The 26997-nt window shown below is 41.8% G+C and overlaps 3 protein-coding genes across 4 annotated transcripts; 2 read left to right on the top strand and 1 right to left on the bottom strand.

Moving 5' to 3' along the window:
• Nucleotides 1–412: 412 nt before the first annotated feature.
• Nucleotides 413–9659, top strand: LOC139212704 (protein-tyrosine sulfotransferase 1-like). 2 transcript variants are annotated; one of them, XM_070843210.1, is made up of 6 exons: nucleotides 413–634; nucleotides 3611–4359; nucleotides 4773–4931; nucleotides 5053–5306; nucleotides 8109–8310; nucleotides 9060–9659. In XM_070843210.1, the coding sequence occupies exons 2-6, from the start codon at nucleotides 3952–3954 to the stop codon at nucleotides 9093–9095; spliced, it is 1059 nt and encodes a 352-aa protein (XP_070699311.1). In that variant the 5' UTR covers nucleotides 413–634; nucleotides 3611–3951; the 3' UTR covers nucleotides 9096–9659. The 2 variants fall into 2 exon arrangements, with proteins under 2 accessions (XP_070699311.1, XP_070699312.1); XM_070843211.1 differs by lacking the exon at nucleotides 9060–9659 and adding an exon at nucleotides 8526–8567.
• Nucleotides 9660–10037: 378 nt separating this feature from the next.
• Nucleotides 10038–13319, bottom strand: LOC139213313 (pinopsin-like). The gene is made up of 5 exons (XM_070843989.1): nucleotides 12971–13319; nucleotides 12187–12355; nucleotides 11712–11883; nucleotides 11043–11270; nucleotides 10038–10235 (listed from the first exon to the last, which is right to left on the bottom strand). The coding sequence occupies exons 1-5, from the start codon at nucleotides 13317–13319 to the stop codon at nucleotides 10038–10040; spliced, it is 1116 nt and encodes a 371-aa protein (XP_070700090.1).
• A 3149-nt stretch (nucleotides 13320–16468) lies between these two features.
• LOC139212951 (clathrin interactor 1-like) lies at nucleotides 16469–26795 on the top strand. Its single transcript, XM_070843533.1, has 12 exons — nucleotides 16469–16604; nucleotides 21102–21206; nucleotides 21441–21537; nucleotides 22019–22127; nucleotides 22267–22449; nucleotides 22763–22931; nucleotides 23288–23504; nucleotides 23587–23665; nucleotides 23767–23844; nucleotides 24274–24596; nucleotides 25050–25233; nucleotides 25651–26795. Exons 1-12 carry the CDS (start codon nucleotides 16564–16566, stop codon nucleotides 26022–26024), a joined length of 1959 nt encoding a protein of 652 aa, XP_070699634.1. The 5' UTR covers nucleotides 16469–16563; the 3' UTR covers nucleotides 26025–26795.
• The last annotated feature ends 202 nt before the right edge of the window (nucleotides 26796–26997 follow it).

A 26997-nucleotide genomic window follows, 5' to 3' on the forward strand; every position in this document is an offset into this window, starting at 1 on the left:
TATTTGGCAGGCTTAACAATGTAATTTGGTCACACTGAGTAATCTATCATGACAATCCATGTTATTCTAAAAGAGTAGAGAATCTGCTTGACTAATGAAAAGGGGGTAAATTAAATGAGGCGGGTTAAACCTCATATAAATCCCACACTGTGATTGAATTTCCCCTGTGGGCTTTTACTCGAGAGCATACCGATCGATGGGGTAAAGTAATTTTAGCCTCCAGTGCGAGAAAAAAAAAAAGGACCTTGGTTTGTCACTGCGGCGGAATCGCCCTTTAACATTTGGACCAATAGGAATCGCCCAAGCAGATGCGTTCTAGAATTCAGAACGCTCAGCAGCCAATCAGCGGCCAGCTTCCTCCGCCTGGCTGCGCTCGTGCTGTCTTGGTGTGTTTTTTCCTCTCAGCGGCAGATGCAGCTCGACTTGTCGCGGCGCAAAGTTACATCGGCAGCCAGCGGCCAAACGATGTGTTAATACGTGTGTTTAAAAGCGCCAAATGGCGTGGACTTCGCCGCCGATAGACGAGGAAACACCGATGCGTCTGCGTGGGTAGAGGAGCTGCTGGTTTCAGCTTTTTGGATCAAGGTTCATGTGTGTTTTTTCTTCGGATTTCGGCTTTTTTTAACGGACGCTGGTGAGTGAACACCGTTTTTAACGCTTCTGATACATTTACGACGCCTATTCTCTGCCTACATTCAGCTTAATGGGACTGTGTGCACCAGGTGAGGGGGGTTAAATAACGCAGGACTGCTCTCTCTGGAGGTTATGCTGAGCTGTAGGTGGCCGCTGGTCTGTCACGGTGTGTTTGACTGATAGCAGGTCGTTCACCTGGTGACCGCCCGCCTGCCTCGGGTGCATTTTTGCACCATCAAACCAGGCCAGATGTTGGTGGCTGCTGGGCCTTCGCTTTGCAGCCGTGTTTAATAATCCTATTTCACACTCACACACACACAAACGCACGCCACCGACTTCGGCTATAGCTTTGACCTGTTTACACCGATATGCACCTGGTCTATAACATATTTTGTGCAACGCGTCAAAAAAGGGGAGACATTCTTCATAAAGGCGCAGCTGTGATTGAGTATGCACCTGTAGGGCATTTATTTAACATGTTTTGCCTCGGGGGGGGGGCATTTCCCTGCCATTTCAGCCTTTAGAGAGCAAGAATAGCTAACACAAAATGCACGTAAAAAGAGTAATTAATTAAAAGAAATTCAATGAAGATCATTCATTGAAACTGTCTGAACAGTGGGCATGCTTCTGCAAGTCAGCCAGAATAAAGGGAAAATGCAGTTGTTGCTCTCCGGCTCAGACTCTCCCTTCAGCAGGAAGTCGGTGTCACTGCTCCCTCCTGTGAGGAACAAGGAGGCTTTAGATTTCTTGAAAACCTGCAGGTCAAAGATGTCAGCGATATGTTCCCGGGTCACCACAAAGTTTGTGCATGCTGATTTAAAAAAAATAATTAAAAAAAAAAGGCAGCAGTTCTTAAAGATGAAGCAGCTGCAACTGAGCGTGTACCTTTTAGGATATTCACTTCATTTCTCATTTGTACCGCTGAGGGGGAAACAGCCAGTGCAGCGTGAAATAAAGGAAGAAAGACTAGCACAAACAAAAATACATTTACACATGAAGATCAGCTACTTAAGTTCGAGGAAACCGCTCCGACAATAGTGAGGCCCTTGATTGTAACATATTAACGCTTTAACCCGAGTTCACACAAACTGTAGGAGGTGTTCTCCCTGTCAGACATAGCAGGAAGTCAGTGCTCCCTCCTGTGAAGAGTAAGGAGGTGACTCTGGCTTTGGGCTTCCTGACAACCTTCTGCTCCAAGATGTCTTTAGACTGACTGACTGATCACAGATTGCTGTTTTCTGCTTATTATAGACCATGTTTGTTGGCTTGTGCCTCATCTGCGAGTCAGACCTCTGAGATATCTGCCTCCACTCCGATATCATTGAGTTGAACAAAATATTGTTTGCGGTGCTCAGCATCCAAAAGCTTTAAAAATGAAATACAAAAATACAACAGCAGCGTCTCTCACTAGAGACGGTTTGTCACTGTTGAACAATTTTATCATTGGATCTGCTTTCTGTTTTTAAATGTAATCTTTCATTGTTTTGTGCACCACAAATACAACAATTCAGTTCACCTTGATTGTAGTGGGTGGAGGTAAAAACATCAGAGACAGAGATAAAACCAGCCAGGGCAAATGAGGTTAAGGTGAAACATTCAGTTCATATTTTGAGCAAAATGCCATATATCCACTGTCTTCAGCTTCTCAGTGATAAAGATTTGCTGCTTTTCTTTGTCTTCCGTGAAGTAAATTGCAGAAGTTTTGGTTTTAGACTGCTGTGATGGGCATTTTACATTTTCGTACATTGTATAGAGCATACAATTAATCGAGACAAATAACTGACAAATGAACCAATAATGTCCAGTCACTGAAATGAGAAGATATACTTTTTTATGATTTGGGTGGACCGGCCCTTTAAAGAGAAAAAGCAGCCAGGCTTGTCTTAAACCGCTGCCCTAATTCTCTGCAAACTCCAAGTGGCTTAATCTGTGCATGGAAATGCATCAGAATTACATGTAAAGCTTCTGGATATTGCTGGACTTAGCGCGGCTTAAGGCAGCACCTAAGCAGCCGTTATGTCCTCGTTTCCAGCTGTTTTTCCTTTTTCGCTTTGATCGTCAGACTGAGTTTTACAGGCAAGCTTCTGCGGCCCAGAGAGAGGCACGTCCCCCACGTGGCATCCAGATGTGAGGCTCTCTGCACGTTCAGTCTGAGCAACACAAACCAGAATACCTCAGAGAAAGGGCGACATATTCCAAAATATTCCAAATTTACTTAAAGCCTCTGAAAAGTAAAACTGCTGTTTGACTTGTGAATGTATATGATTTTAGAGCTCTGGTGTGGCTTTTATAGTAATTCAAACACTGCAATGAATTCATTAGAGTCATGTTCAACTGAGTTCAGTTTTTTTCGCTTTTTGCGTGCCTGTGTTTCTCTAAATTTGTTCTTTTAAAAAAAAAAAACAGGAATTACAGGCTGGCTTACACACATGAAACTTCCTGTGGGCACATTGCAGAAGAGAAATAAGGAAGTTTCAAGATAGCTCCCTTGGTCAATAGTAATCTGATCTTGAACAAATTGCTTTGCATTTGAGTGTGGCTGAAACTGTCAGTGAGAATAAAAACATGAGGAGGCTGTAATTAGTGGCTTCAGATATACGCTGCCTGAGAGTGTGTCAGCGTTGCGTGCCGCAGTGGACTTCGATATGGCTTAGCAGTCAGTGGCTCCCCAGAGGAGAGATGCAAAATAGCTGCTCTGAGAACAAAAGTTGGATGCATTTCAGCCCCTCTGAAGTTGTTTACAAGTGTTCTTGGCAAAACAACACAGCAGATTCCATCACACCCTGTTTGCTGATAATAGCTCACTCATGCAGGGAAGTGGCTAATGACTGGGTTTATTAATTTTTTTCTCAGTTAAAATATGATGATTTATGATTTTTTGTTGCTTAACAAGTTGTGAAGTCATTTTTTCATCACATACAGCAGTACAATTTGCCATCCTGTATTTCTGTCCTGACGTGGTGTTCGCTTGTTTCAGGTGATGGCGATGGATAAAACACATGGCTAGCTGTGGAGCGCAGCAGGCCTGGATCCTGCTCTCCGACACCAGGGCTGAGGGGCTGAAGAGGAGCGAGGAGTCTCCCCAGCCCACACCTGAATATCACACCTCGACTCCACCCTCCCGTCTGCTTCCGTCCGACCTTCCTCATCATCATCTCGGCTGTCTTTCATCCTCATCATCCAGGCTGCTCGTGTGTCGCCAAGTCTTGATCTGACCTTTAAGCAGTAGCTATACTCACTCTGATCCCGGCTACGAGACTCGCCAGGTGTCCCTGAATATTGTTTCATGAGTCTGACTCCCAGTCACACCCAACGACCATGAGGAACACCAGGTCAAGCCTTCTGCTTGGCTGCGTGCTCCTCTGCTCCGCCTCCCTGCTCTACCTGGGCATGAGCGGGATAGACTGCCCTCCAAAAAGCCATCGCTACCGTTGGATGGAGCTCAATCTGGGCTCGGCCAATCAGACCCTATCCCTGACCGAACACTTCCCCGAAGACACGCCCCTCATCTTCATCGGAGGCTTTCCCAGGAGTGGCACCACACTGATGCGCGTGATGCTGGACGCACACAGTCAAGTGCGGTGCGGGGAGGAGACGAGGGTGATTCCCCGCCTCTTGGCCATGCGGGCCACGTGGAGCCGCTCAGTGAAGGAGAGGATACGACTGGACGAGGCCGGCGTCACTGACCAGGTGTTGGACGCAGCAGTGCGAGCGTTTCTGTTAGAGGTGAGCTTGTCTGTGCTTTGATCTGCTGTGTTGAATTAGGTTAATCTGCAAACATGCTCGGGTGTGGAAGCCACGTGTCTGCTGCTTACACACACTGTTATCGAAAGCTGTTGTAAATATGTAAATGAAAAGTTATTTTCACAATTGCGTTATCTGCCTATAATTTCTCTGATTAATCATCAGTGAATTGTTTAGTCTACAAAATGTAAAAGAGTTGTGAAAAATAGAAAATTAGTCATAGTTATAGATGTGTCTCCCTTAAATAGTGCTCCCTGTTATTCTAAATGACATATATATTTATATGTGGGGTCTCACTAGGAGTATGAAAAGCCTTGGTATTCTGAATATTAAGAAGGAATGGTTTTCATGTACTTTTCGTTCGAATATTCACTGTTTTCACATGTGTCTTTCAGGTGATAGTCGGCCACGGGGAGCCAGCACCGCGCCTTTGCAACAAGGACCCGTTTGCCTTGAAGTCTCTCTCATATCTGTCGCGCCTCTTCCCTAAAGCCAAATTTGTGCTCATGCTACGAGACGGGCGGGCAACCGTCCACTCCATGATATCACGAAAGGTATGCTGGGTTTCTGTCCTTATCAGGCCTCGCAGGCTTGTGTTTCCAAGATTGCATTGGTGCCGCTCTCTGTCGCGATAGGTCTCCTGGGTTTGCCTTATCTCTGTGTCTCCATTCACAGGTGACCATCTCTGGCTTCGACCTGACCAGCTACAGGGACTGTCTGACCAAGTGGAGCAGCGCAGTGGAGACCATGTTCAGCCAGTGCCAGGCAGCCGGGGAGACCAGATGTCTGCCCGTCCGCTATGAGCAGCTCGTCCTCCACGCAGAAGAGGAAATGAGGAAGCTGCTTCACTTCCTAGAGCTGCAGTGGGACCCGTCAGTGCTGCACCATGAAGAGCTGATTGGAAAGGCTGGTGGCGTGTCTCTGTCCAAGTGAGTGTTTGAAATCTCACCTCTAGTCCAGTGGTATCTAGTCATGCAGACGCTTCAGTTGTATGTGCTGAGGTTTTCAGATATCTGCCCATTGTATATGCTGAAACGTCTGCCACCACCACAAATTAATATTTCAGCAACTTTAAAGGTCACACTGTATTTTTGCCTTCAAATTTTTGGTTTTGAAATGTTTTTGGTCATTGACTCTCACTCATTTCAGCTCAGTCAGAATTCTAAGTCAGACTTTAATGAATTCAGAATTCTGACTTTAAATTCAGACATAGAATTCTGATTTAGAATTGAAAAAGTGCAATTAGCCAAACATTCTAACACAGAATTCTAACTTAGAATTCTACGTCAGAATTCCGACTTAGATTTCTGACTCTATTGTCAGAATTCAGAGTTTTACGTCAGCATTCAAATACATTTTTCACTCTTCCGCATCTATTCAGGTTCAGTTGCATTAAATTTCTCTAAAAACGTGACTACAAGTGTTACAGAACTGTAGAAGCCTTTTTGTCCTACAGTGTGATAAAGTGTGATAAGCTAAAATATGCTGATATTCAGCTTTTAAAGCGCGATCAGAGTCTAAAGGCTGATAAATCTTTGCAACGACCTGAAACAAAGAAAACTTGCTTCACTTAGTTGCCACTTTTTTATTGCTTTTAAACAACCTTGAACACTTTTTCATTTCTTTGTGCCTCTGATTTTGAGTATCACACAGCAGCCTGGTTATCGGTAACCAAAGATAAATAACTGCATAAGTTGAAATTTCCTGAACTGTCCAGCCCCTCTGACTGTATGGTATGCTCACACATGTGTTAGGAGTCCATATAAATTGTAGAAAATTACACAAATCTTCATCTTTCTGTGTGTTTTATTGAAGTCCCACCTTGAAAGCTTGGAGGAAAGAATATTTTTTTAAGATGAAAGGCGTCATTTGATTTCAGGCTGCTTAAAAGGCAGCTGTCATTGTCACATTTCACTTGTCACTCAGCGAAACACGTTCATGAGATGTTTCCCAGAATAACCAGGCTGTGCTTACAACTACGCTGCGGCTTGTTATCAACTGCAAATTGTATATACATATCCTATATATAACATAATATAGACACACTAAGGACATCCAGTTTTAATTGTCTACTTTAATTCTTTATCTTTAATAAAGATGAAGATAAAACACTTTCAGTTGATTTTAGATTTCTGTCTGGTTTAGATTAAATGTCATTCGTCTTCTGTTGTGAGACAGGATGTGGATGAAAGACAGGCGGTACAGGTAACTTAAAACTTATTGATCGATCAAAAAGAAATTCTATTTTTACCCGCCCTGTCCACAGGAGGGGTCAGAGTTGTGCGTCAGGGGAGTCACAGGACTTCCACACTCTGGAGTTTGGGTCATCACACAGTCACCACATAGCGATTTATTTTTCTCAGTAGACTTACCTTCCTCTGCTGCACTTAGTGTCTTCCAACATTTCCCAGAATGATGTTTGACATTTCTCATTTTCAGAAGCTCGAACCAGTCTTTTTTTTTTTTTTTTTTGATAACTGACATGATTAGTCAATTATCAGGATTGTTGCTGATTATTTTTCTCAATAATTAATGTGAACTGGGTTTCCACGTCTATGATTGTTGAATGGTAAACCTGACGTTTACCATCGATTAAGAGGGGAAAAAGGTTGTGCCCTAACAGCGTATTTTAGCTGCTGGAAATACTTTCATGCAACTTTTTATCATGTACAAATGGCTAATTCTCCTCACAAAGGTTAAGGATTAAACAGTTTGATGAGCCTCTAAAAAACACTGAGAATTACAACAATTTCTGAGAATAAAAAAAAAATTACACCGTTTATTTATTTGTGTTCTCTGTATATTTTACCAGACCATAATGGTCTAAATGCTGTTTAGCTTGTAAAGCCTCCTCCACAGTTCCACATATGTAATTGTGTTGAAAACTACTTTATTGCTTTATTACATATTAACATGTTTAATGTTTAAATACAGAACTGCAGCACAGGCTGTGAGGCAGATTTGAACGCATGCAAGTCGTGTATTTGAGCCCTGAAGCAACCAAACATTTCAAGATCAAGTTAAGCTTCCTCATTTCCCTCAGTGGACGTTTAGTTTGTGTTGCTCCACTTATTTGTTGTAATTCAAGTAGAACATCTCTTTGCCAGGCAGAAGTTCAGGGGATTTGACTGCTTCACGCCGTAAAACCCCAACCTGGCGTGTATTTCAAAGAATTAGGACACATTCTGAGAGAATTAGCACTCTTATTCTGCTTCGTTATGCAACAGTCTGTGCAGTATTTGGCATGCAAATGTTTCATAACCTCCTCGAGAAATTAAATGTAAACATAATGTGTCATGTTATGGTTCTGGATGATGTGTATACACACTTCTACACACATTTATGTATCAGGTATAGAAGATTTAAAATGCCTAAATTAAAACAAATCAAGCAAAGAAATTAAGTGAAAATTGTTACATGTATTCCCCTTTTTTAAAAGATCATTTTTTGGATTATTTTATGCCATTTATTTGACATTTTAATTATGACACAGTAAATGCATATATAAAAATGAAATACATAAAGTAATGCAGTAGCATTAGTTTTTCTACTTTATTTCTTTGTTTGATTTGTTTTCTTTGTTTGATTTGTTCTTCCATACTGTTTATCACAGTTCAGTGGCCAAACACAAGTATTTATTTTCTCTTCTATATAAAACTTGTAGCATTAGGGTCTAAAACAAACACACACACACACACAAACTGATCCTGTGTTTGGCTGTATGTGTGCAGAGTCGAGCGCTCCACAGACCAGGTGATGAAGCCGGTGAACACGGAGGCCCTCTCCAAGTGGGTCGGGCACATTCCCTCTGACGTGATGAGCGACATGGCTGAAATCGCCCCCATGCTGGCTCGCCTGGGCTACGACCCCCACGCCAACCCTCCGGACTACGCAAGACCAGCACCCATGGCGTCTCCGTTCAACTACTCACAGGTGAGGTTTAAAAATACTGATGATCCAGATCCAGCAAATCTTCATGCTGAATAAGCTGCAACGTTTTTCTTAATAAATTACTTAGAATATGAATTGATCATCTAAATTATTGTTCATTGTTTTGTTTTTTTTAAGTAGCCTATTTTCTTATTTATAAAATAAAAAAAATGTGACAATACAATATGAAAATAAGTTCCTCTCTTTCTGCCCCCCAGACTGAATTTGATTAGACTGAAACCAACAGGTATAATAACCAGGTAACTTCTGCTGTGCCTCGTCTCAGTCCTGATTTATGCGTACATTCACTCACTCACTGAGGGTTTGCAGGGAAAATGTCTTTGTTCGATGTGCGTCACTGAAAAGAAGAAGACAATTAATCGGCCATTCTTCAACTTCCTCAGTGTTGCCTTACTCTCAGCTATTTCTGGAGTAAATAACAGCTGCCCAAGCTGACTAATCACAGTTGTTGCCACCGTAGCTCTTTTAAGGAGGTGTACATCAGCAATCGCTAACTCTAAATCCACCTACACTCACTCACCCAAACCAGAAAGCATTATTTCTCACTCCTGCTGATCTCCAGTCACACAGAAGGCTGCATGTCTGCAGCTGCCAAGATGGATCAGGCATCACAGGTGGAGGTTGCAGCTGTAGCGTGTCATTTACAATCATTGATCCTCTAAATTTCCTCTTTCAGCCTCGACAACATTTCCAATCATAACTGAACACTGTGTCTTTTTTTGTTTCCTCAGAATCTGAAAGCAACAGAGGCTCCACACCCGAGTTAAAGCGAAGGAGGGAAACGCCGGCTTTTCCACGATATGGATGCACCTTAAACACGGACTTCCAGTTCAGCAGTAATTTCACCTCACGGGAAAGTTTTTGAAAGTGTTCCATGTGTATTTTAGACTTGTTTGTAAGATTTGTGTGCAGTGTTTATGTCTGTACACGGGTGCAGTGTTTAAAAATACGGACTCATCACGTGGCTTGGGGTTTATATCTCGGCTCTTGCGTCGCAGGTGAGCTACCTGCTCGAGGAGGTTCGAGTATTACACTGCATTTTGACGCGTCCTCTCACCTCGTACCTGAAAGTATTTCAACATGTCTGTAGGTTGTTATGATTCACCACAAATGTGAATGTGTCGTTAGACAAATCTTTCACTCACTGAGAGTTCAGTCAGTGTTCATGAAGCATAATGACTGTATATTTTTAAAGACGTATGTTTATTTTCTTAATAAATTATTTTGATGTTGATCATTCATTCAGGAAACTTGTTTATTCTGAATTGAGGCTTTTTAATTGTTGTATATTGTTGAACATGAATAAAAAGAGCCTAAATGTCACCTTATAATGTAGTTTACCTATTTTATTTTATTCAGTCTACCACCAACTGCATACGTGTTTGACAGCCGCCTGATCCACATAGCCCTCTAGTGATGCAAAGACACAACACAAAATAACCTGATTACCCGTATCAGCAAGTTTAATACAGATAAGTCAAAGATACTGAAACACTTTATGGTTATTAAGTCTTTATGGTTCAGTAGCAACAATGTCCAAAGTTACATGTTGTCAAGCTTGTCTTGATTGTCTATTGTCTAAATTGTAGTTTATAGTAAACTATAATAAACTAGAATAATAAAATATCTCAAATAAATAGAAAATAAAGTGGAATAATGTCTTTTTTTAATCATGGTTCTTTAGTGACCTTTGACCTCTATGTTGCAGATTAAGGTGTAAGCACCAGGGCAGGCTGCTCTACCTGCTGATCCCCGGACGTGACACTGGCAGGCGCTGTGTTTTGTTCCTCTGACGGCGGGTTGGGAGCGTGAGGCCACGCTGCCACGCTGCTGGGCACTGAGTGGTGGGCTGGGGTGGGCGGAGCTTCTGAGCTGCACCTGATCATATACAGGAAACACCTGGAGAACTGAGAGAGCCACACAATTGTTGGTAGTAGTAGTAGTGGAAGTAGTATTATTGGTATTATATAGTACAGCGCCTTACTATGATTGTGCATGTTGTTATATATTTTTATTAGTAGTATTATTAGTAGTGGTATTATTGTTATTATTATTATAAGACTCTGGACTCACCTGGTGCAGTAATTTACCTGTGTTATAATTTGTAATAATAATTTTTAATACATCTTTTTTTTAATTCATACTTTTATATATTTATATTTTACTTTGTGTTTGAAGTGAATTCTTATTCTTATTCTTTTGGAGCTGTGTGTAACAAAAAGCAATTTCCCCCTGGGGATTATTAAAGGAATTCTGATTCTGATTCTGAAACAGAGAGTTGAGATGGAGGCAGGAAAAGAAATGAACTTCCGTTAGAAGAAGAAGAAATAGACTTCCGTTTTAATTACACAGGAAATACTTTCAGGTGTCACATCTTTTCTCCTCGGCTCATTCTCGACACGAGTTTGAGACTCAGTTAGTGAGGCTTTTATTTTATTTAGCTTTTATCTAACTAGGCATGTCCCATTGAGATCAAAGATCACTTTTACAAGGGAGACCTGGCCAAGGTTTAAATGGAACGAACTACAATTGCAAAATGCAGTTGTAGTTGTAGTTTCCGTGTTTCATGCTTTATAGAGGCGCAGATACACCTCTTCCTTGGTTTTGTTCTGTTTGGAGTTTAATAATACTCTTTTCATTCAGAAAGAGGAAAATGACCTTAAAGTCCTCTGATGAGTGTGTTTAAGAATCTATTTACAGGGCGTCGCTGTTACCTGGTTGTTGAGCAGCACATAGATAACAGGGTTGAGGACGGTGCTGGTCTTCGCCAGCAGGGAGGGGATCAAACTGGCAGCAGGCGGCACCACGCCGGACCGTCCGAAGGATGAGAGCATCGCCACAACACCATACGGCATCCAGCACAACAGGTAGCCCGTCACCATGGAGACCACCATCAGAAGGACACGAGCTTCCCTTCGCTCAGACCGGTTGGTCCTGGTAATCTGGACACACACACACACATACATTCTTGTCTTTCTATAGTTGTGAGGAGACTGATTTGTGTAGTGCATTCCCTAGCCCCTTGCCCTGACCTTAACCATGACGACTAAATGCCTCACCATCACCCTTACTCTAACCCCAAGCTTAACCTAATTCTAACCTTGAAACCAAATCTTAACCCTCAAACGGCCCTTTGAAGGTTAGAGGACCGGGCACATTGTCCTCACAATGCAGGTATGTCCTCACAGCAACGGTTTAAAACCAAAGTTTGTTCTCATAACTATACGAAGGCATGCACGTACACACACACACACACACACACACACACACACACAATGCTTTCACAGACACTGGAGAAAACACAGTCTGAAGAAAGACGTCCTCCATGGTAGAGCCACACGTTACACATTACACAGAGGTCAAAGGTCATTCTGTGCCCTCACCTGTCTCGCTGCCACTCGTACAGTCAGCAGGATCCTCCCGTAGCAGAAGCACATGAGCAGCAGCGGCAGGAGCAAGCAGAAGATGAACAAGCAGCTGATGTAGGAGCGAGCTGTAGCCGAGCGCTGGTGCCACTGGACCGAGCAGGTAGTGCCGGGTCCCTCTGGCCCGTAGCTGCTCCATAACAAACAACCTACGCTCTGACTTCATGTGTTCATATTCAACATCATTAAGTTAAAGTTCTGTATCATGATATGTTTTAATGTCTGTCTGGATCCCATTTTAATTTGGAAATGGGAAAAGAATGCCTACACATCTCAAAAATCAAGAAATCAACAAACATTTGCAGATGGCCAAAAGTAAATATTCTGTTTTTATTAAGAGAATAAACCAGCTCAAACTTTCCTCCCAGTTTTAGCATCATCAGACTGAGTTAACGAGTGAAGTGATGGGTTAATATTGGGGCAGCATACAGACCTGCTCCAGCCCAGCAGCGGCGGCAGAGTCCAGACCAGCGAGTAGAGCCAGGAGGCGGCGACGGCGAGCCTGGCCCTGCGGCGGTGAGAGTAGTCTGACTGGGTGCTGCCGAGCACCACAGAGTACTGCTCGAAGGACAGCAGAGAGAGAGACACCAAAGACACCACACCTGCAGACAGAGAGAGACATCATACCACAGTAAAGCACAGCAGCCAGTGATCAAAGTTAGTTATTAGACAGATTTCATGAGCAAATTCATGGAGGTTTACTTCCACTGCACTTCATTTCAGAGAGAAATATTTAACATTTTACTCCACTACATTCTGTCTCTATGTGTCAGCTGCAGTTACAATTCACTGACGCAGTATTATAGATTAAACAACATAACAGTTTATAGAGCAGTTCCACCTCAACTTGCTGCAACATTAAAATGCTACTTATAAATGAATGCATTAGTAATAAAGATCCAGTAATATAAAATATAACCATATAACACTCACAAAGGCAGTTCTTCAGCATAATGACTATTCTCACTTAAGATGCTCTTTTGGACATTATTCTGATAATGCTTCTGTACATGAATACGATTTTAAATGCAGGGCTTTTACTTGTGAGTATTTTTACATCATCACACATTTTTACATTATCACTTTCCAGAAAGAGCTGGTCTAAACCAAACTCTAATTAAGAGAGAGAGACAACGATTCAAGAATCCCCACATGAGCAAGTATCAGGCATTAGACTCAATATCGATACATTTATATTATTTCAAATATCCACTCACCGAAAAGCGCGTTTGAGAAACCGTACCACCGGCACCCGTAGGACCCGGTCAGCCACCTGCCCCGCACGCTGGCCGCGAAGCTGAGCGGAGTCCCACAGATGCAGACGAGCATGTCGCTGGCGCTGATGTTGATGAGCAGCAGGTTTACCGGAGTCTGCAGCAGCAGCCGGGGGAAGCGAGAAAACACCAGGAGCACCAGGAAGTTACCGAGGAAGCCCAGCACCAGGATGAACCCCAGGACCACGGCAGCGGCGGTGTGACCCGCCCTGCTCAGCGCGCCGGCGGCCGTGTCCCTCCCGGAGCTGAGCCCGGTGCTGAGGTTGTTGCTATGCAGCTGGAGGATCACCATGGCAACCTGGTTATGACTGAAGGACGGATTCAATACAGAAGATTCCCATAAAACAAAGACAGGAAGTTTTTTTTTCTCACACTCACTGATTTATTCAGTTCTCTGAGTGACCACAAGATCTTTCAACACTCTGGAGGAGAGGATGGAGGTAAAACTTTCTCTTTCTCCCACAGACACACACACACACATACACACACACACACACACACACACACATACCTGCCTTTGAACAAACCTACCTCACATAGGCCTATCAGAGATGTTCATGATTTAAAAGTAGCACAGTTGTATCATAATAACTTAAATACAAACCTACCCTGAATGAGAAGGAGATACTTTCACAAAGAAAGAAAACCAATAAGAGTAAGAACAGGAAGATGTCTGACTTACTTGTAATAAGTTAATTATGTTAATACAGTTTTAAGGAAGTATAAATATAGTAAGATATTTGTTTTTGTTGCTGTTCTGATAGTGTTAAAATGTTATTTAAATAGACTGAAACCCACAAGTCTAACAATTATACAATTATAACACAATAGTTATAACAAATCTCTAAAGTTAGATCATTTCAGTAGAGTGAACAGTTAAAAATATCCCCAAACCTTAAATGAGACCAAGGACACTCTCCCAGGAAGAAAAAACAACAGAAACAATCCAAAAAACACGCTGACGTTGTGCCGTAGATGACCATCACTCTGTCAGAAACGTCTTTATTCTGGTCTGTTCTTCTCCTTAATCGTAGACCAGATTGGAGACCTAAATAACTGAGCCAACATATCAATAATACAAGCTCTGGTTGACGAGCCAAGAACACACTCTGCCTGGAAGCATTAAATGATGAGATGCTGAAGACATGCGACTAATGAGCAATCAATAACAAACAAAAGAAAGTTTTAATTTTTGAAACAAATATCAAAACAAATAAAAATAAGACAAAGACCTGAAGTTTAGCTTCTTTCAGTATTTTTGTGGCTTAAAGGATTGTTCAAAATTCACCTTTCATTCTCGCTTTTCCTGAGAATGTGTTAATACTACCATCCTGCCATGTTTCGTTTTTTATGCCATGATAGTTGGCATATAAAAAGGCTCTAGAAATGGCAGGTTTGCCCATCACTTCAATCCACACTGACATATCTAGATCAGTTCATTCGTGTTGACTAACAGGTACTTCACACATTAACTTATATGTTTCCATCAAGATGTGCATTGTACAAATATTTAGCATTTTTAAAGCCTCAAAACTGTTTTAACAGTTAACAGTTAACCAACCAATACAGGCAGAAATAGAATTACAGCACCAGCTAGTGGTGAGTCAGGGTACTGTGTTCAATATGAAACATCCACTGTAATTCAATAATTTAATTGTCCAAGAAAATACTGTTTTTACTCTTTATGGGCACTAAAAACAAGTATTCAATCAGAAAACAGGGTCAACACCTATTTTAATGGGTAAAAGAGTGTTGTAGGTGCAACTGATTTGAAATAAACAACCAGATCTCTTAAACACATTGCCATGTTTTCAAATCTACTTACAGCATCATATTAAAGTCTGAAAGACTTGAAATTCAACACTGTACGAAGACTCAATAATCCCTGACGGTATTTAGGGATTGCACAAAAATAAAGACCACCATTACTCAACCATCATAACTGTGTATTACTGTGTGTGTGCTTTTTGATGTAACGCATGTAAAAGAATATTTTATGTCAAAATAAGTAAATTAGAGGACTGTGGAGCCTCAACTGATGTTTTCCAGTGTGGAAATTTGATTAAAAGCTTTGTGTATACCAACCATTATTTTGAATAAAATTCAATGAAATGCCTACCTACACCTGTCCTCAGAACAGACGGAAACATCTAAAACTGATTGTTTATTCTCACTGAATAATGTCTTCATGTACAACCAATTTTTGATTAAAATCAGCAGAGCTGTTGATCAAATATGACACATAATGTGTTTGAAAGAGCTCAGAGGCAGTGCTGTAACCACTACTACTTACATTTTACACATACAACTAAATTTGCCCATTTTTAGACTATTTTTATGGTTTGCTTATTTTATTTATTTAAGAATGGACAATACACATGTATTGACATCATGTAAATGTGCTGGATTCAGTCATACTGATACTGATACTAACTGTCATCTGCAGTCGCTGACACATTGGTGACATATATGAAAAATCTATTGAAATTGAGAGTACAAGCAAGAGCACGGGAGCACAAACAAAAAGACAGGAGCACAAAAATCAGTCACACAATGTCGTGACCTTTACCCTAGATTATGATAGCAGTGTGATTGTCCTGTAGCCACTGTTTTGTTTTTGTTATGAAGGGAAACTCTGGGACTGACTGCTGTTAAACATGGAAAACATAGCAGACACATAATTTCCATTTCTGTTTGTAATAATTATCTGGGGTGATGAGGCTGTTTCCTCTGTATTGACATGATCCTGTCTATGCAGCAGAGTTGTTGATGATACAAAATGTGTTAGAAAGAGCACAATTTATAACTTTAAGTTTTTTTTAGACAGTGTGCTGAAACTTTAGGGTTAGTTTATTTATTTAAGAAGAGACAATGCACATTAATTGACATCATGTAAATATCATGTACATGTGCTGGATTCAGTCATACAGGCTAATTATCATCTGAAGTCCCTGACAGGGTGATGGTATATATTATTAAAGTATTAAAATTGAGCATACAAGCAGGAGTACATAAGCACAACAGTAAAACAATGTCATGACCTCTACCATAGTTTATGATAGCAGTTTGATTATCCAGTAGCTACTGGTTTATCGATTAGGAGAAGGGTTTAAGTGGAAGAGTTGGCTGAAAACACTTTGTTACGAAGGGAAACTCGGGGACATACATGGAAAACTTAACAGACACCCTTACATATAATTTCCATTCCTCTTCATAATATATAGATAATATATATAAACTACCTAAATGAATGAGGACATGTGTTAGCTGGATTTCTTCATGCTTTGTTGTTTCTGCGTCACGCTGCTTTGCTGAAGCGAGGGAACATTCGACGTTTCTGTGACGTAGACTGAGAACGACGTTTCCGTAGCAACAGGGGCCGGTCCGTTAACCGCAGCGGCCGCTGTACTACCGGAGCTCACCGAGGAGCAGGGGGGGACCGTCGTCGGTAACCGGACACCATCTCTGTCGTGCGGGGCGTAGAGACACGGGGGCGACGCAGTATCGAGGCGGCGAGCCCGCAGTTCCGTGCGGAGATGCTGAATATGTGGAAAGTCAGAGAGCTGGTGGACAAAGCGTGAGTACCGAGTCGCAGGTGGAGCTGTTCGCTAGCTAACCCGCTAACCGGCTAGTCGTTAGCCGGGCAGCATCAGCAGCTTTAGCCGGGCAGCATCAGCAGCTTTTATCGCTGACAGAGGACAGGACGTCACGGCTATAGCCCCTCAGCTGGTAGCTCCGACTAGCTGGCTAGCTGCCAATCTTCAACCTTGTGACATAAATATGAAATGTGTGTTTTACAATGGCATCTCCCGTTGTGCCTTTCCTCAAACTGCTCCGTATCGGGCTGGAAAAATACAATATTTTAAATTGCAAGATCATTTGTTTCGGATCCAGAAGGAAGGCTATGCTGTTAGCTAATTCCGCTAGCATTGCTAAGCCCAGGTCGGCTCTGTGTGGTGCTTCTGTTGGTGCTGCTGCAGAATCACGCCCTGTCCCAGCCTGCTGATGCTCGCCAGCTCCGCTTACATTATATTCAGACTACAGGGCTGAGCATTAATGATGGCGAGTTAAGTGGATAGATAATTGCATGCGGATAGTAAACATCCCATCAATTAGCCATCGACAATAACTGACAGTAGCTAGTTACACCGGTCTAACGAGGCCCATGCCCCCATGGCCCCGGACAACAAAGCTTGTTAGCCAAACAGATCATACTGTGTTACTAATACTGGTGTTGCAGCCTAACTGACTACTACACTGTGGTGTTGGTCTGAACACTAGACTACGCATGCTTCTGTGTGATGTGTGTCTTTTGTGATATCTATTGTTGCGAGTATAATGTGCAGTATAATGTATGTAGTAATCCCGGAGGAGGCAGAACAACAGCGTCCTGTCATGTCTGCTCCCAGAGGTTGAGACTGAGTTGTATGAATAACTTTTGTTGAGTAAAACCGAAACCCACAACAGTTTAGAGGATGCACTGATGCAGAAAGACTTCTGGTTTTACTCAGCAGAGTTAGTCGAGATAAGATGTTTGTTGAAACAGGCCCTCTTGTTTTTAATAACAAGTACACAACTTTTGATGAGGATTGTGTCACTATAAAGCTCTGCTTGCTTTAACAGTTTTAAATAGCTTTAATAGGGAAATTCATATGTTTCATACAGTAACAATAACACGGTTGCATAAAAAGCATGGAGGAAGTGATGTAATCACAGTATGTTTCAAGCAGTCTCATCCAAAGTTAGGGGACATTTGTGTGTATAACTTGTGTAACCTAATATACATATTAGAGTCATCACATTACCTGAATTTCCTCGAGGGATGAGTAAAGTTTCTATCTATATTGTATTATTTCCTCAGTATATCACTGTGCATCCCCTTGTTTCATTCAGTGATCCTTACACCACAGAAAAGTCTCACTCTCTAAATCACCTTCTAATTCTTCTAACTGAAGAATCTGCTTTTTATTGTCGTTGCAGTTTTGTAGTTTAGTTACTAATACTTTTCAGTTCACTGTCATCCATTAACATTTTAGGTTTTTACTAGAGCAGGATAAGTCATTTAGACTCTGTTTGTAGTGTTTTTATGCCTGTCTTAATCTCTTATTTTAAATGCATTTCAGTGGAGAATACATGCCTGTTATAACAATGCCTTGGTTTATACACTCAGTGGTCATTTTATTAGGTATACCTGTAAAATCTAATGCAGTCCAATAAAACATCTCAGCCATAAATTCTACCTTCACAAAGATAATAACATTCTGTTTTGATTGAGGTGCTAATTTAACTAAAGGCCTATTATTGAGGTTGTCGTTTTTTATTGTTCGTGGTGTTGAACATCACTAAATTATTCTGAGAGATGCCTTTGAAGTTTTGTTCACCCCATTTCTAAACATGAGGGGGGGGGTACTAGAAACACATTTCAATACAAAGCAGTCCAGTACAGCGCTACAAACTACAACGTTCTCTGTTATCTGTTTCAGCTGTCTTGATATTTTTCTCTTTTAGTAGGTAAATAAAAGTAGTAGGTTTCAGTTCCCAGTGGGTTGTTAATATGCATTGCATTTTGCATAGCAATCCTGCAGTCTGTTGGACACATGCTTTATTAGCACTCGTACTGTACTGAACATGCTGTATCTTAACAACACTGAAACCTTGAAATGTAGAAGTAGAAAAACACACTGCATGGCGTCCTGGTAGCTCACCTGGTGCCGTGTGTACCACTAGTCAAGGCAGGGTTTAACTCATTCCCGGCCCTTTGCTTCATGTCATCCCCTCTCTCTCCCCTGCCTTTCCTGTCTCTCTCTTCTGTCACTATGAGATAAAATGGAAATGTCAAAAAATAATCTAAAAAAAAGAAAAACGCACTGCACATTAAAAAGGAGGGTACAGTTTAGTGCGTTTGTGCCATGGCACAGTTTCCCTTGTATCTGTATTTTATTTTCCGCATCACGTCTTTATTTTTCCACATTTCTGTTTTCAGTCCTTTTAAACAAAACATTGTGAGAACTAAATCGCAATAAGAACGCTAACATGAAAATATCACATTTCACGTTGACTGCCCGCTCACAATTTAAGAAACTGCGCTCTCTGGTTGGCTGTGCCTTTTAAAGGACCAATTATACCACAAATGTGATAAGAAAAAAGGAGCAACTAGATAGAAGGAAGGTGCATGAAGGAAAGATGAGCAGTGAGAGCAAAGAAAGGAGATAAGAAGAGGGAACATATCGAAAGTAGCACAACAGAGATTGAGATGGAGAAATAGACACCAGCTCCCATCAGCTGTTGGTTGTGCCTGGCTGGGGATGATGAATACACTCTGTTATTGATCTACCTCAACAGAGCTGGCAGCGGTGGCCTTGCTTTTCCTGCAGATTAAGAGTCCCACTATTATGGAGCTCTCTCGTTCTGTCTGTCTTATCTACTCACAATAACACAGTCAAAGGCAGCTTCTGTAACGTACAGGCGCCTCGTATTTCAACCTGGGAGGGTGGTAGAGCTGAGAGCAGAACGAGACGGAGAGGAAAGGTGGGAAAAGAGAGCTACTGCTGAAGAATCAAGGAGAGATGACAGGATTTAAGACTGGGAGAGGCGAGGAACAGGAGATAATACAGGATGGAAAGTCAAGGGAAAGAGACAGAAATTTGAAAAAAGGCCAGTTGAAGAGGGAGGGAGGAAGGAAGGGAGGGATGAGAGGCTGAAGGAGCAGTAGACATGAAGAAAGGAGACTGAGAGGTGTGTTTCAAGTTGCAGTACTTTGGCTGTGTTTTTGCCAGGGGGCTATAGACAAAGTCGTGCCCATCAAGAGATACAACACATAAACACAGGAAAATAGAGCTACAACAATCAGTCGATTAATTGATGAGTCAATTGACGTAAAACTAAACAGCAACTAGTTTGATAATTGACTAATCATTTAAGTCATTTAAGTAAAAATAATAATAATAATAAAAAATAAAAAAAAGTCCGTGTTCTCAGACGTGGAAAAATGTTCTTAAATGTGCTTTTTTGGTTTTGATTTTTAATAAATTGAATATTTTTGGGTTTTGGATAATTTGACATCTGATGGGGTCACCTTGGGCTGTAGGGTAGTGTGATGAACATTTTTCACTGTTATTTTAATGTTTTAAAGACTAAAGGATTCATCAAGGAAATAGCGGGCCGATTAATCTGTAACAATAATCGTTAGATGTATATCTCCAGGAAAACAAACACAGCAGCAGGTGAGCCCACAAAAACAAAGAGGGCAGGAAGTAGACGTTGCTCATGGGAAGGTTTCGCTGTTTACCTTGTTGTTTTGCACACATACACACACACACACACACACACACACACACACACACACACACACACACACACACACACACACACACACACACACACAGTCTGCTTGCCCTCACTTTCATGCACAGACTGAGCCAACCCCCTTTGTGTCCCGAGCAGCTGAATATGTTCTCACACACTAGGCTTGTGCACATGTGTAGGTCCGTCCTAATAGTGGTCAGGATGCAGGCTTTTAGAAAGCTGTCATTCATTATTCAGTGAACTGAGATTCTCCTTGTCTTATTTCATTGTGTGTTAGAGGGAGACACATGCATGAATACAGCAATTTGCTGTGATAATCCTGCTTTCCACAGTTTTTCTAAGCTTGAGTGTGTGTTGTGTGTGTGGCGTTGCTATGTGTATCAGTAGGCAGATATCTTTGATGTGTAGAAGTTGGATATGACTAATGCTCTGTTAGCCTGAGAGACTGTCATTCAATGGTTGTATTTGTATGTGTTCTGCTGTGCAAACATGCCAATGATTGTTTTTAATTGTCTGTATTTGGGTCTACCTGACCTCTGAAAATGTGACGAGTGGAGTGTGAAGGGAATTGGCACAGAACATTTGCTGATTTGAACATTTGTAGCAGGGCTGACTGACCGAAAGGTCAACAATAATAAGCCGTGTGTTCACAACGAGTGAACAGAAACATAAGAAAGGAAAGCATGGGGTTTCACCGTTTTGTGTGTGATTGTAATACAAATATTTTATTGTTCTAATTAAAGAAGAAAATCTATGTTTGTGTCAACAGCACCAATGTGGTGATGAACTACTCCGAGATCGAGTCCAAGGTGAGAGAGGCCACCAATGATGACCCCTGGGGACCCTCCGGACAACTGATGGGAGAAATAGCCAAGTATGTGTAACACACACATACACACAGATGCAGTATGTGAAAGTATGTGCAGGTGCATCATCACTATGGCAGCAGATAAGCTGTGATGTGTCATTACACACACATTCAGACATTCAAGGTGTTTTATTTAGTAGAAATAAGAGTTAGTAAGGCTAATTCTCCACAGGCTCTGTTCTGCTTTGGTTTACCTGCATGGGTTTTCCAGCTCTATCATACCTGTAATTGTGTGTGTAGATCTACGTTTATGTATGAGCAGTTCCCAGAGGTGATGAACATGCTGTGGACCAGGATGCTGAAAGACAACAAGAAGAACTGGAGACGAGTCTACAAGGTATGGTTACGCTCTGGCTGGTTGTTAGTTTCCCAGGTGTGCCTGTGTTGTATCTGTGTTCTCTGTTGTCTTGTCAGGATTCATTAAAGCGGAGTCTCAGTGCTTCTGTGTGGCTGTACCATTGTACATGAAAAGAGAAGTGATTTTAGCAGTGTATCAATTTGATCCTCAGCTTTATCTGAGCAGTTTCATGGTTCCTTCCTTAATCCTCCCTGAGTTCTGTATCTGTATAGTACAAGATCAGAGCAGCATATCTCAGCTACAGCCTTGTTTCTGGCTCACACAGTCATACAAGACTGATGTGCAAAGATTAGAAATTATGCAAGTTTTTGGAGAGCAGGTGAGCAAAGCAGAACTGACTTTAAACATTTTTTCTTTTAGGAAAGATAATTTTCACTGAGCACTGCTGACTGCATCCCCCCACAGTTATCTCCCTTATCATGTCTCTCAATCCATCTCTTCTCTTTTCTCCCTCTGCAAGGCTTTACTGCTGCTGGCCTATCTGATCAGGAATGGGTCTGAAAGAGTCGTCACCAGTGCCAGAGAACACATCTATGACCTGCGATCTCTAGAAAACTACCACTTCATTGGTGAGTCTTTAAATGAGAATTAGATGCTATCAGAAAGATCACAGTGTCCAAAATAGAAATGGGAGCATGAATACAACATGCTCAGTGAAACGTCATGCCAACTTGTCCATTTAATTTTGATCATTCATTCATTCTCCAGATGAAAATGGTAAGGATCAGGGCATCAACGTACGTCAGAAGGTCAAGGAGATGGTAGAGTTCGTCCAGGATGACGACAGACTGAGAGAGGAGAGGAAGAAAGCCAAGAAGAACAAAGATAAATACATTGGAGTCTCCTCTGACAGCATGGGAGGAGGAGGAGGAGGTGGAAGCATTAAGAACTGTAAATAATTTGCTGTATCTCCTTTTGTCAGCTCGATTCAGATGTAGATTAAAATGCTAATTAGGAATTAGTATAAATATAGACACAATGATTAATTAAGAAATTATAAAATAATAATTTGTAGCAGCTCTAATGTTATTGTTCCTTTTAATGTTTTATATTCATAAGTTTGGCAATTGCTACATAACAGTGTACAGCTGAAACTAGGAGGTCTATACCACTAGTATACAGTATGTTTATATGTCTTACAGACAGTTTACAGAGTCTCTCTCTTCCTCTCTCTCTCTGTCCTTTTCTGCCTTCTTCCTTCCAGCTAATGAGCTGGATCGGGGTAAGTGGGATGAGGACTGGGATAAGAGCAGAGGAGCTTTCCCCTTTAGCGAGAAGCTCGGAGAGATCAGTGACAAGATAGGTAGCACCATCGACGACACACTCAACAAGTTCAGAAAGAAGGAACGAGACGACTCACCCGACAGAATCAGGTAAGTACACACTTATACGTGTTTATAAAACATCTCAATAAATAATTGTGTTAAAATGTTCTGAGGGTTTGTACTAAGATTCCTTGGTTGTGCATAGTGGTGTCCTCTTTAACAGCTGCCTTTTTTAATCCAGAATCATTCAACAAAAATAGAATAATGCACAGAACCGCCCACTTGTTGCACATTTAGTGGTTCTTGGCCTCTGTGTCATGTGTTTAAAGTCTTTAAAGCCTTGTGCCATGGATTATCCATTACATAACCAGACATATACAGACAGAGAATAATTGCAACAAAACGGTTAATAACAAAACCTCCTCAGTGCTGCTTCTCATACATCCTTTGCCTGGTTGCTATAGTGACAACGAGGATGACCGGGCGTCGAGAAACGGGAGGCAGGAAACCATCGAGTTCAAAGACGAGGAGGAAACCGTCACAACGAAGAGCATCCAGATCACACAAGCGACAGAAACCACAACCACCACCACGCGAAAACGCAGCGGAGCAACAAGCAGCAAGACTCTGGACCTGGGTGCTGCAGCCCACTACACTGGAGACAAGAGCCCAGAGGACAGGGTACTCACCCTCACACCTTTCCAAAAAATACATTTTTAATAGTACATGTTTAATCAACGTGTCTCTCTACTGCTGTCTCCAGTCATCAGTCAGGTCCTCCAGTAGCGGTCTAGCAGACCTTCTTGTGATTGATCCTTCATCTAATCAGAGCACTACGACAGGTAACTACAAACTTTCTAGCATACACAGATGAGTGAGATATGAAGGCCACGGTGGTGGTTTTAGTTCTCAGTCCTTTACTTTTGTGTGTCCGTCCATTCAGGTGGCAGTTCAGACCTTATTGGTGGCTTTGCTGACTTCTCCTCTCCTGCAGCCTCTGCCAGCCTACCAACCTCCACTGGTAAACTTGTCCCTCCCTCTCTCAGCTCTTCCTGTAGTAGTCTTATGGTGCTGTCACACCTGCCAGGTAACTCAGTGATTGGATTATTGTACCCACGTGTGGAAATTAAATTCTGCTGACTGACAGCAGATCATGCAGCACTTTAATGCTTCTTGTGTGTATATAAATGGTCTCTTGTGTCACAAAGAGGTCCTTGAAGAAACAACTGATTATAAGCATCATTAGTCTCTCTACTTGTTTGGTCAGTTACTATACTAACACAGCAACCACGGTCTGCTTTGACTGAGCCAAACAGATTAGGTTTAAAAACAGAGAAAACAGACGAGGTCCGCCATGATTTTTTTATAGTTGAAAATGAGCACACGGTGAAGGAAGCAAACATAAATGTCACACTTTCAACTAAACGTATCGCTGTTCTCTTGTGACCAGCTGCTGCGTCGTCCAATGGGAATGGAGAGTTTGGAGAATGGAATGCCTTCTCAGCCAATGCACCAGCTTCATCTAGCTCCGCTCCCTCCCAGCCCGTCACCGACCTGTTCGGCGGCGTCCAATCACCCACAGCCCCAACCGCTAATCCTGCGTCTGTCCCGCCGTCTGCTGAGCTCTTTGACCTGATGGGTGGAGTTAACCATCAACTAACCAATCCACATACAACACTGAGTGCCTCTCAGAGCATGACTTTCTCTCTGGGAGGGGCGACGCCAGGAGCATCCGTTGCTATGCCCACCATCCCCCTTTCTCGCTCTCAACAGGTAGGTGCAGTACATATCATATTAGGGCCTTGTTGTTGTCTCTTGTTGTTGTAAACAATGAATTCCACTCAAAGAATAACCCAGAATCTTCAAATGTGTATTATATAATCTAGAGTCTAAATTAATAGTGCAATAAAAATGTGACAAATGATAACACAAGCACTCAACCAACTTTATCAAATGCCATTGTCCCCTTTAAGAATGCATTTGTATTGGAATTTTCAGTGAATATAAAGCCTAACAACACAGTTTGAGGCTGTTAATAGCTTTCAGTTTTTGATTTTGTTTAACATTTTACAATATGCTCCAGTTCCTGGCAGTATTTTTTTTCTGTACATGTACATGTAGTTCTTGCTGTTATTTTCCAAGTTTAGTGATCCTTGATGTTTATGCTTTACATAACTATATTCTTTGTGTATTTTTAAGATGTAAAATATTTGTAATTTATTCCAGAGCTTAGGAGGTATGACATCTCAGCAGCCCATAGGACAACAGCAGAAGGTTGGCGTTGGAGGTCAGGGGTCGCTGGGGTCGACCTGGTCCGACCCCTCCGTCAACATCAGCTTGGACTTCCTGTCAGCAGGCCTCAACCCCACAAAGACACCACCCACACTCAATAATATCATCCAGCAACAAGGTATCATATTCCAGGCTCTGATGAAGACATGTAAAATCATTATTATGCAGAGTATCTGGAGGTTTTTAAAAGTCTTGAAAAGAAAACAAGCCTTGTAGCCTGCTTATAAATTGTGTGTGATTTTAGCAAAAACTGTGAATGATGGTTAAACAGGTATTAAATTGCATTCTATGTGGTATTAAATGTCTTAAAAAGTCTTAAATTTAACTTGGTAAACCTTGCAGAAACCCTTGGATTGTAACGAATAAAGTAATCAGTGAAGTGATTAAGCAGAACAGGTCGATATATATTATTATATTATATCTGACTGGTCAGTGTAACTTTGTCAGTGTGACAAAATCTATTAAAACATTAGAAGGTTTTGTAACAGTGTAACAGAGTGGACTAACTCCTCCCTGCTCACATGTGTCTGTGCAGGAGTGCCTCCCGTCAACCTGTTGGCCCAGAACTTCGGAGGACTGAACCTCAGCTCCCCTCCGCATGTGACTCCCATTAGACCACCAGCCAATCCCATGATGGTGGGCAATGCCATGACGATGGGCATGCCCGCATCAATGGCAACTGGCATGCCTGCTTCAATGACCACGGGTATGGGAGGACTTCCTGTAAACCAAGGCATGATGGGAATGAACATGAGCATGAATATGGGTATGGCCGCTCCAGTGATGATGGGCGGTATGGCTGGCATGGGCGTGCCAGGAGTAGGGATGGGCCTAGCACACTCCATCACCCCAGGCGTGGTTCCACCCAAACAAGATGCCTTCGCTAACTTTGGCAGTTTTGGGAAATGAAGGGGTACAAATGTTTGTGTGCGTGTGTGTGATAGTGTGAGTGTGAGTGTGAGTGTGCATGTGTGACATTTTGAGAGTGTGAACCACTGAAGGACTGCTGTACTTGAAGACAACCTTGCATGTTTCTCTCTCTGCTTCTGCTCTCTTTGAGCACCCACTGGTGATTTGATGTGTGAAATGTCATCACACAGAGGACACCCCAAGGGCAGGGAAGGTGTCTAACCACAGCCTCTAGTCATTATTTTCTTGTGGGGAAAGGATCCTCGTCTGTACCCGTTTTATATATGAACTACAGTATACCGTTCACTACAAAGAAAATCAGTCCTAAAAGTTTTTCTCTAACTGCACAGAGAATTCAATCAGTGGGGTACACCCAAATGAAAATGGCTTTGCTGCCTTAATTCTGCATCACAGCCCGAGTTATTAAGTTTTATACAATTTCATTTTATACCCCTTGTGCAAACAGTATAACTGTATTGGTACCCAGGGTATACTGAATCCATACTCCAGCATGCTCCTCCAGCAGAGGGCAGGTTGGGTGTATGTGTTGAGACAACACTATATGGTCACACTTATTTTTGAGCCATATTAGGGTGAATGAATTGCATATTACATCCTATTTCTCTTGGTCTCCCCATCTCCTTTTTTTATCAGGCTTTCACAATAATAAGTCCTTGTGTAGTCGGACACCCATGCTGATATTTGTTGAACATGAGAGAAGCCTTGAACTGCTCAGAACAATGGTACCTAAAATACTGTCGGCTCTTAATATTACAATAATCTGTCAAAAGTGATGCTTGTCCTCTACCTTCCAGTTTTTCATTAAGGTTAAGGATCGGTCAGTATTTTTTTCAGAGTAATATTCACAAATATTTTCTTTTCAACCCTTCAGACACACTGTTGTAGGACACTCAGATCTATTTTGCTTCTTCTACTTTTACGTACATAAAGTACACTGTTTATTAATATAGGT

This window comes from Pempheris klunzingeri, chromosome 14 (genome assembly GCF_042242105.1).
Source record: "Pempheris klunzingeri isolate RE-2024b chromosome 14, fPemKlu1.hap1, whole genome shotgun sequence".
Lineage (NCBI taxonomy): Eukaryota > Metazoa > Chordata > Actinopteri > Acropomatiformes > Pempheridae > Pempheris > Pempheris klunzingeri.

Excerpts from the sequence above, each read along its gene's own strand:
- LOC139212951 (XM_070843533.1), top strand. The coding sequence starts at position 16,564 with ATGCTGAATATGTGGAAAGTCAGAGAGCTGGTGGACAAAGC. Across the intron at positions 21,207-21,440 it reads CTGATGGGAGAAATAGCCAA|ATCTACGTTTATGTATGAGC; the intron begins GTATGTGTAACA and ends TTGTGTGTGTAG. Across the intron at positions 23,666-23,766 it reads TAATCAGAGCACTACGACAG|GTGGCAGTTCAGACCTTATT; the intron begins GTAACTACAAAC and ends CCGTCCATTCAG.
- LOC139212704 (XM_070843210.1), top strand. The coding sequence starts at position 3,952 with ATGAGGAACACCAGGTCAAGCCTTCTGCTTGGCTGCGTGCTCCTCTGC. Across the intron at positions 4,932-5,052 it reads ACTCCATGATATCACGAAAG|GTGACCATCTCTGGCTTCGA; the intron begins GTATGCTGGGTT and ends CTCCATTCACAG. Across the intron at positions 5,307-8,108 it reads GGTGGCGTGTCTCTGTCCAA|AGTCGAGCGCTCCACAGACC; the intron begins GTGAGTGTTTGA and ends GTATGTGTGCAG.
- LOC139213313 (XM_070843989.1), bottom strand. The coding sequence starts at position 13,319 with ATGGTGATCCTCCAGCTGCATAGCAACAACCTCAGCACCGGGCTCAGC. Across the intron at positions 12,356-12,970 it reads TTTCTCAAACGCGCTTTTCG|GTGTGGTGTCTTTGGTGTCT; the intron begins GTGAGTGGATAT and ends CTCTGTCTGCAG. Across the intron at positions 11,271-11,711 it reads TACGAGTGGCAGCGAGACAG|ATTACCAGGACCAACCGGTC; the intron begins GTGAGGGCACAG and ends GTGTGTGTCCAG.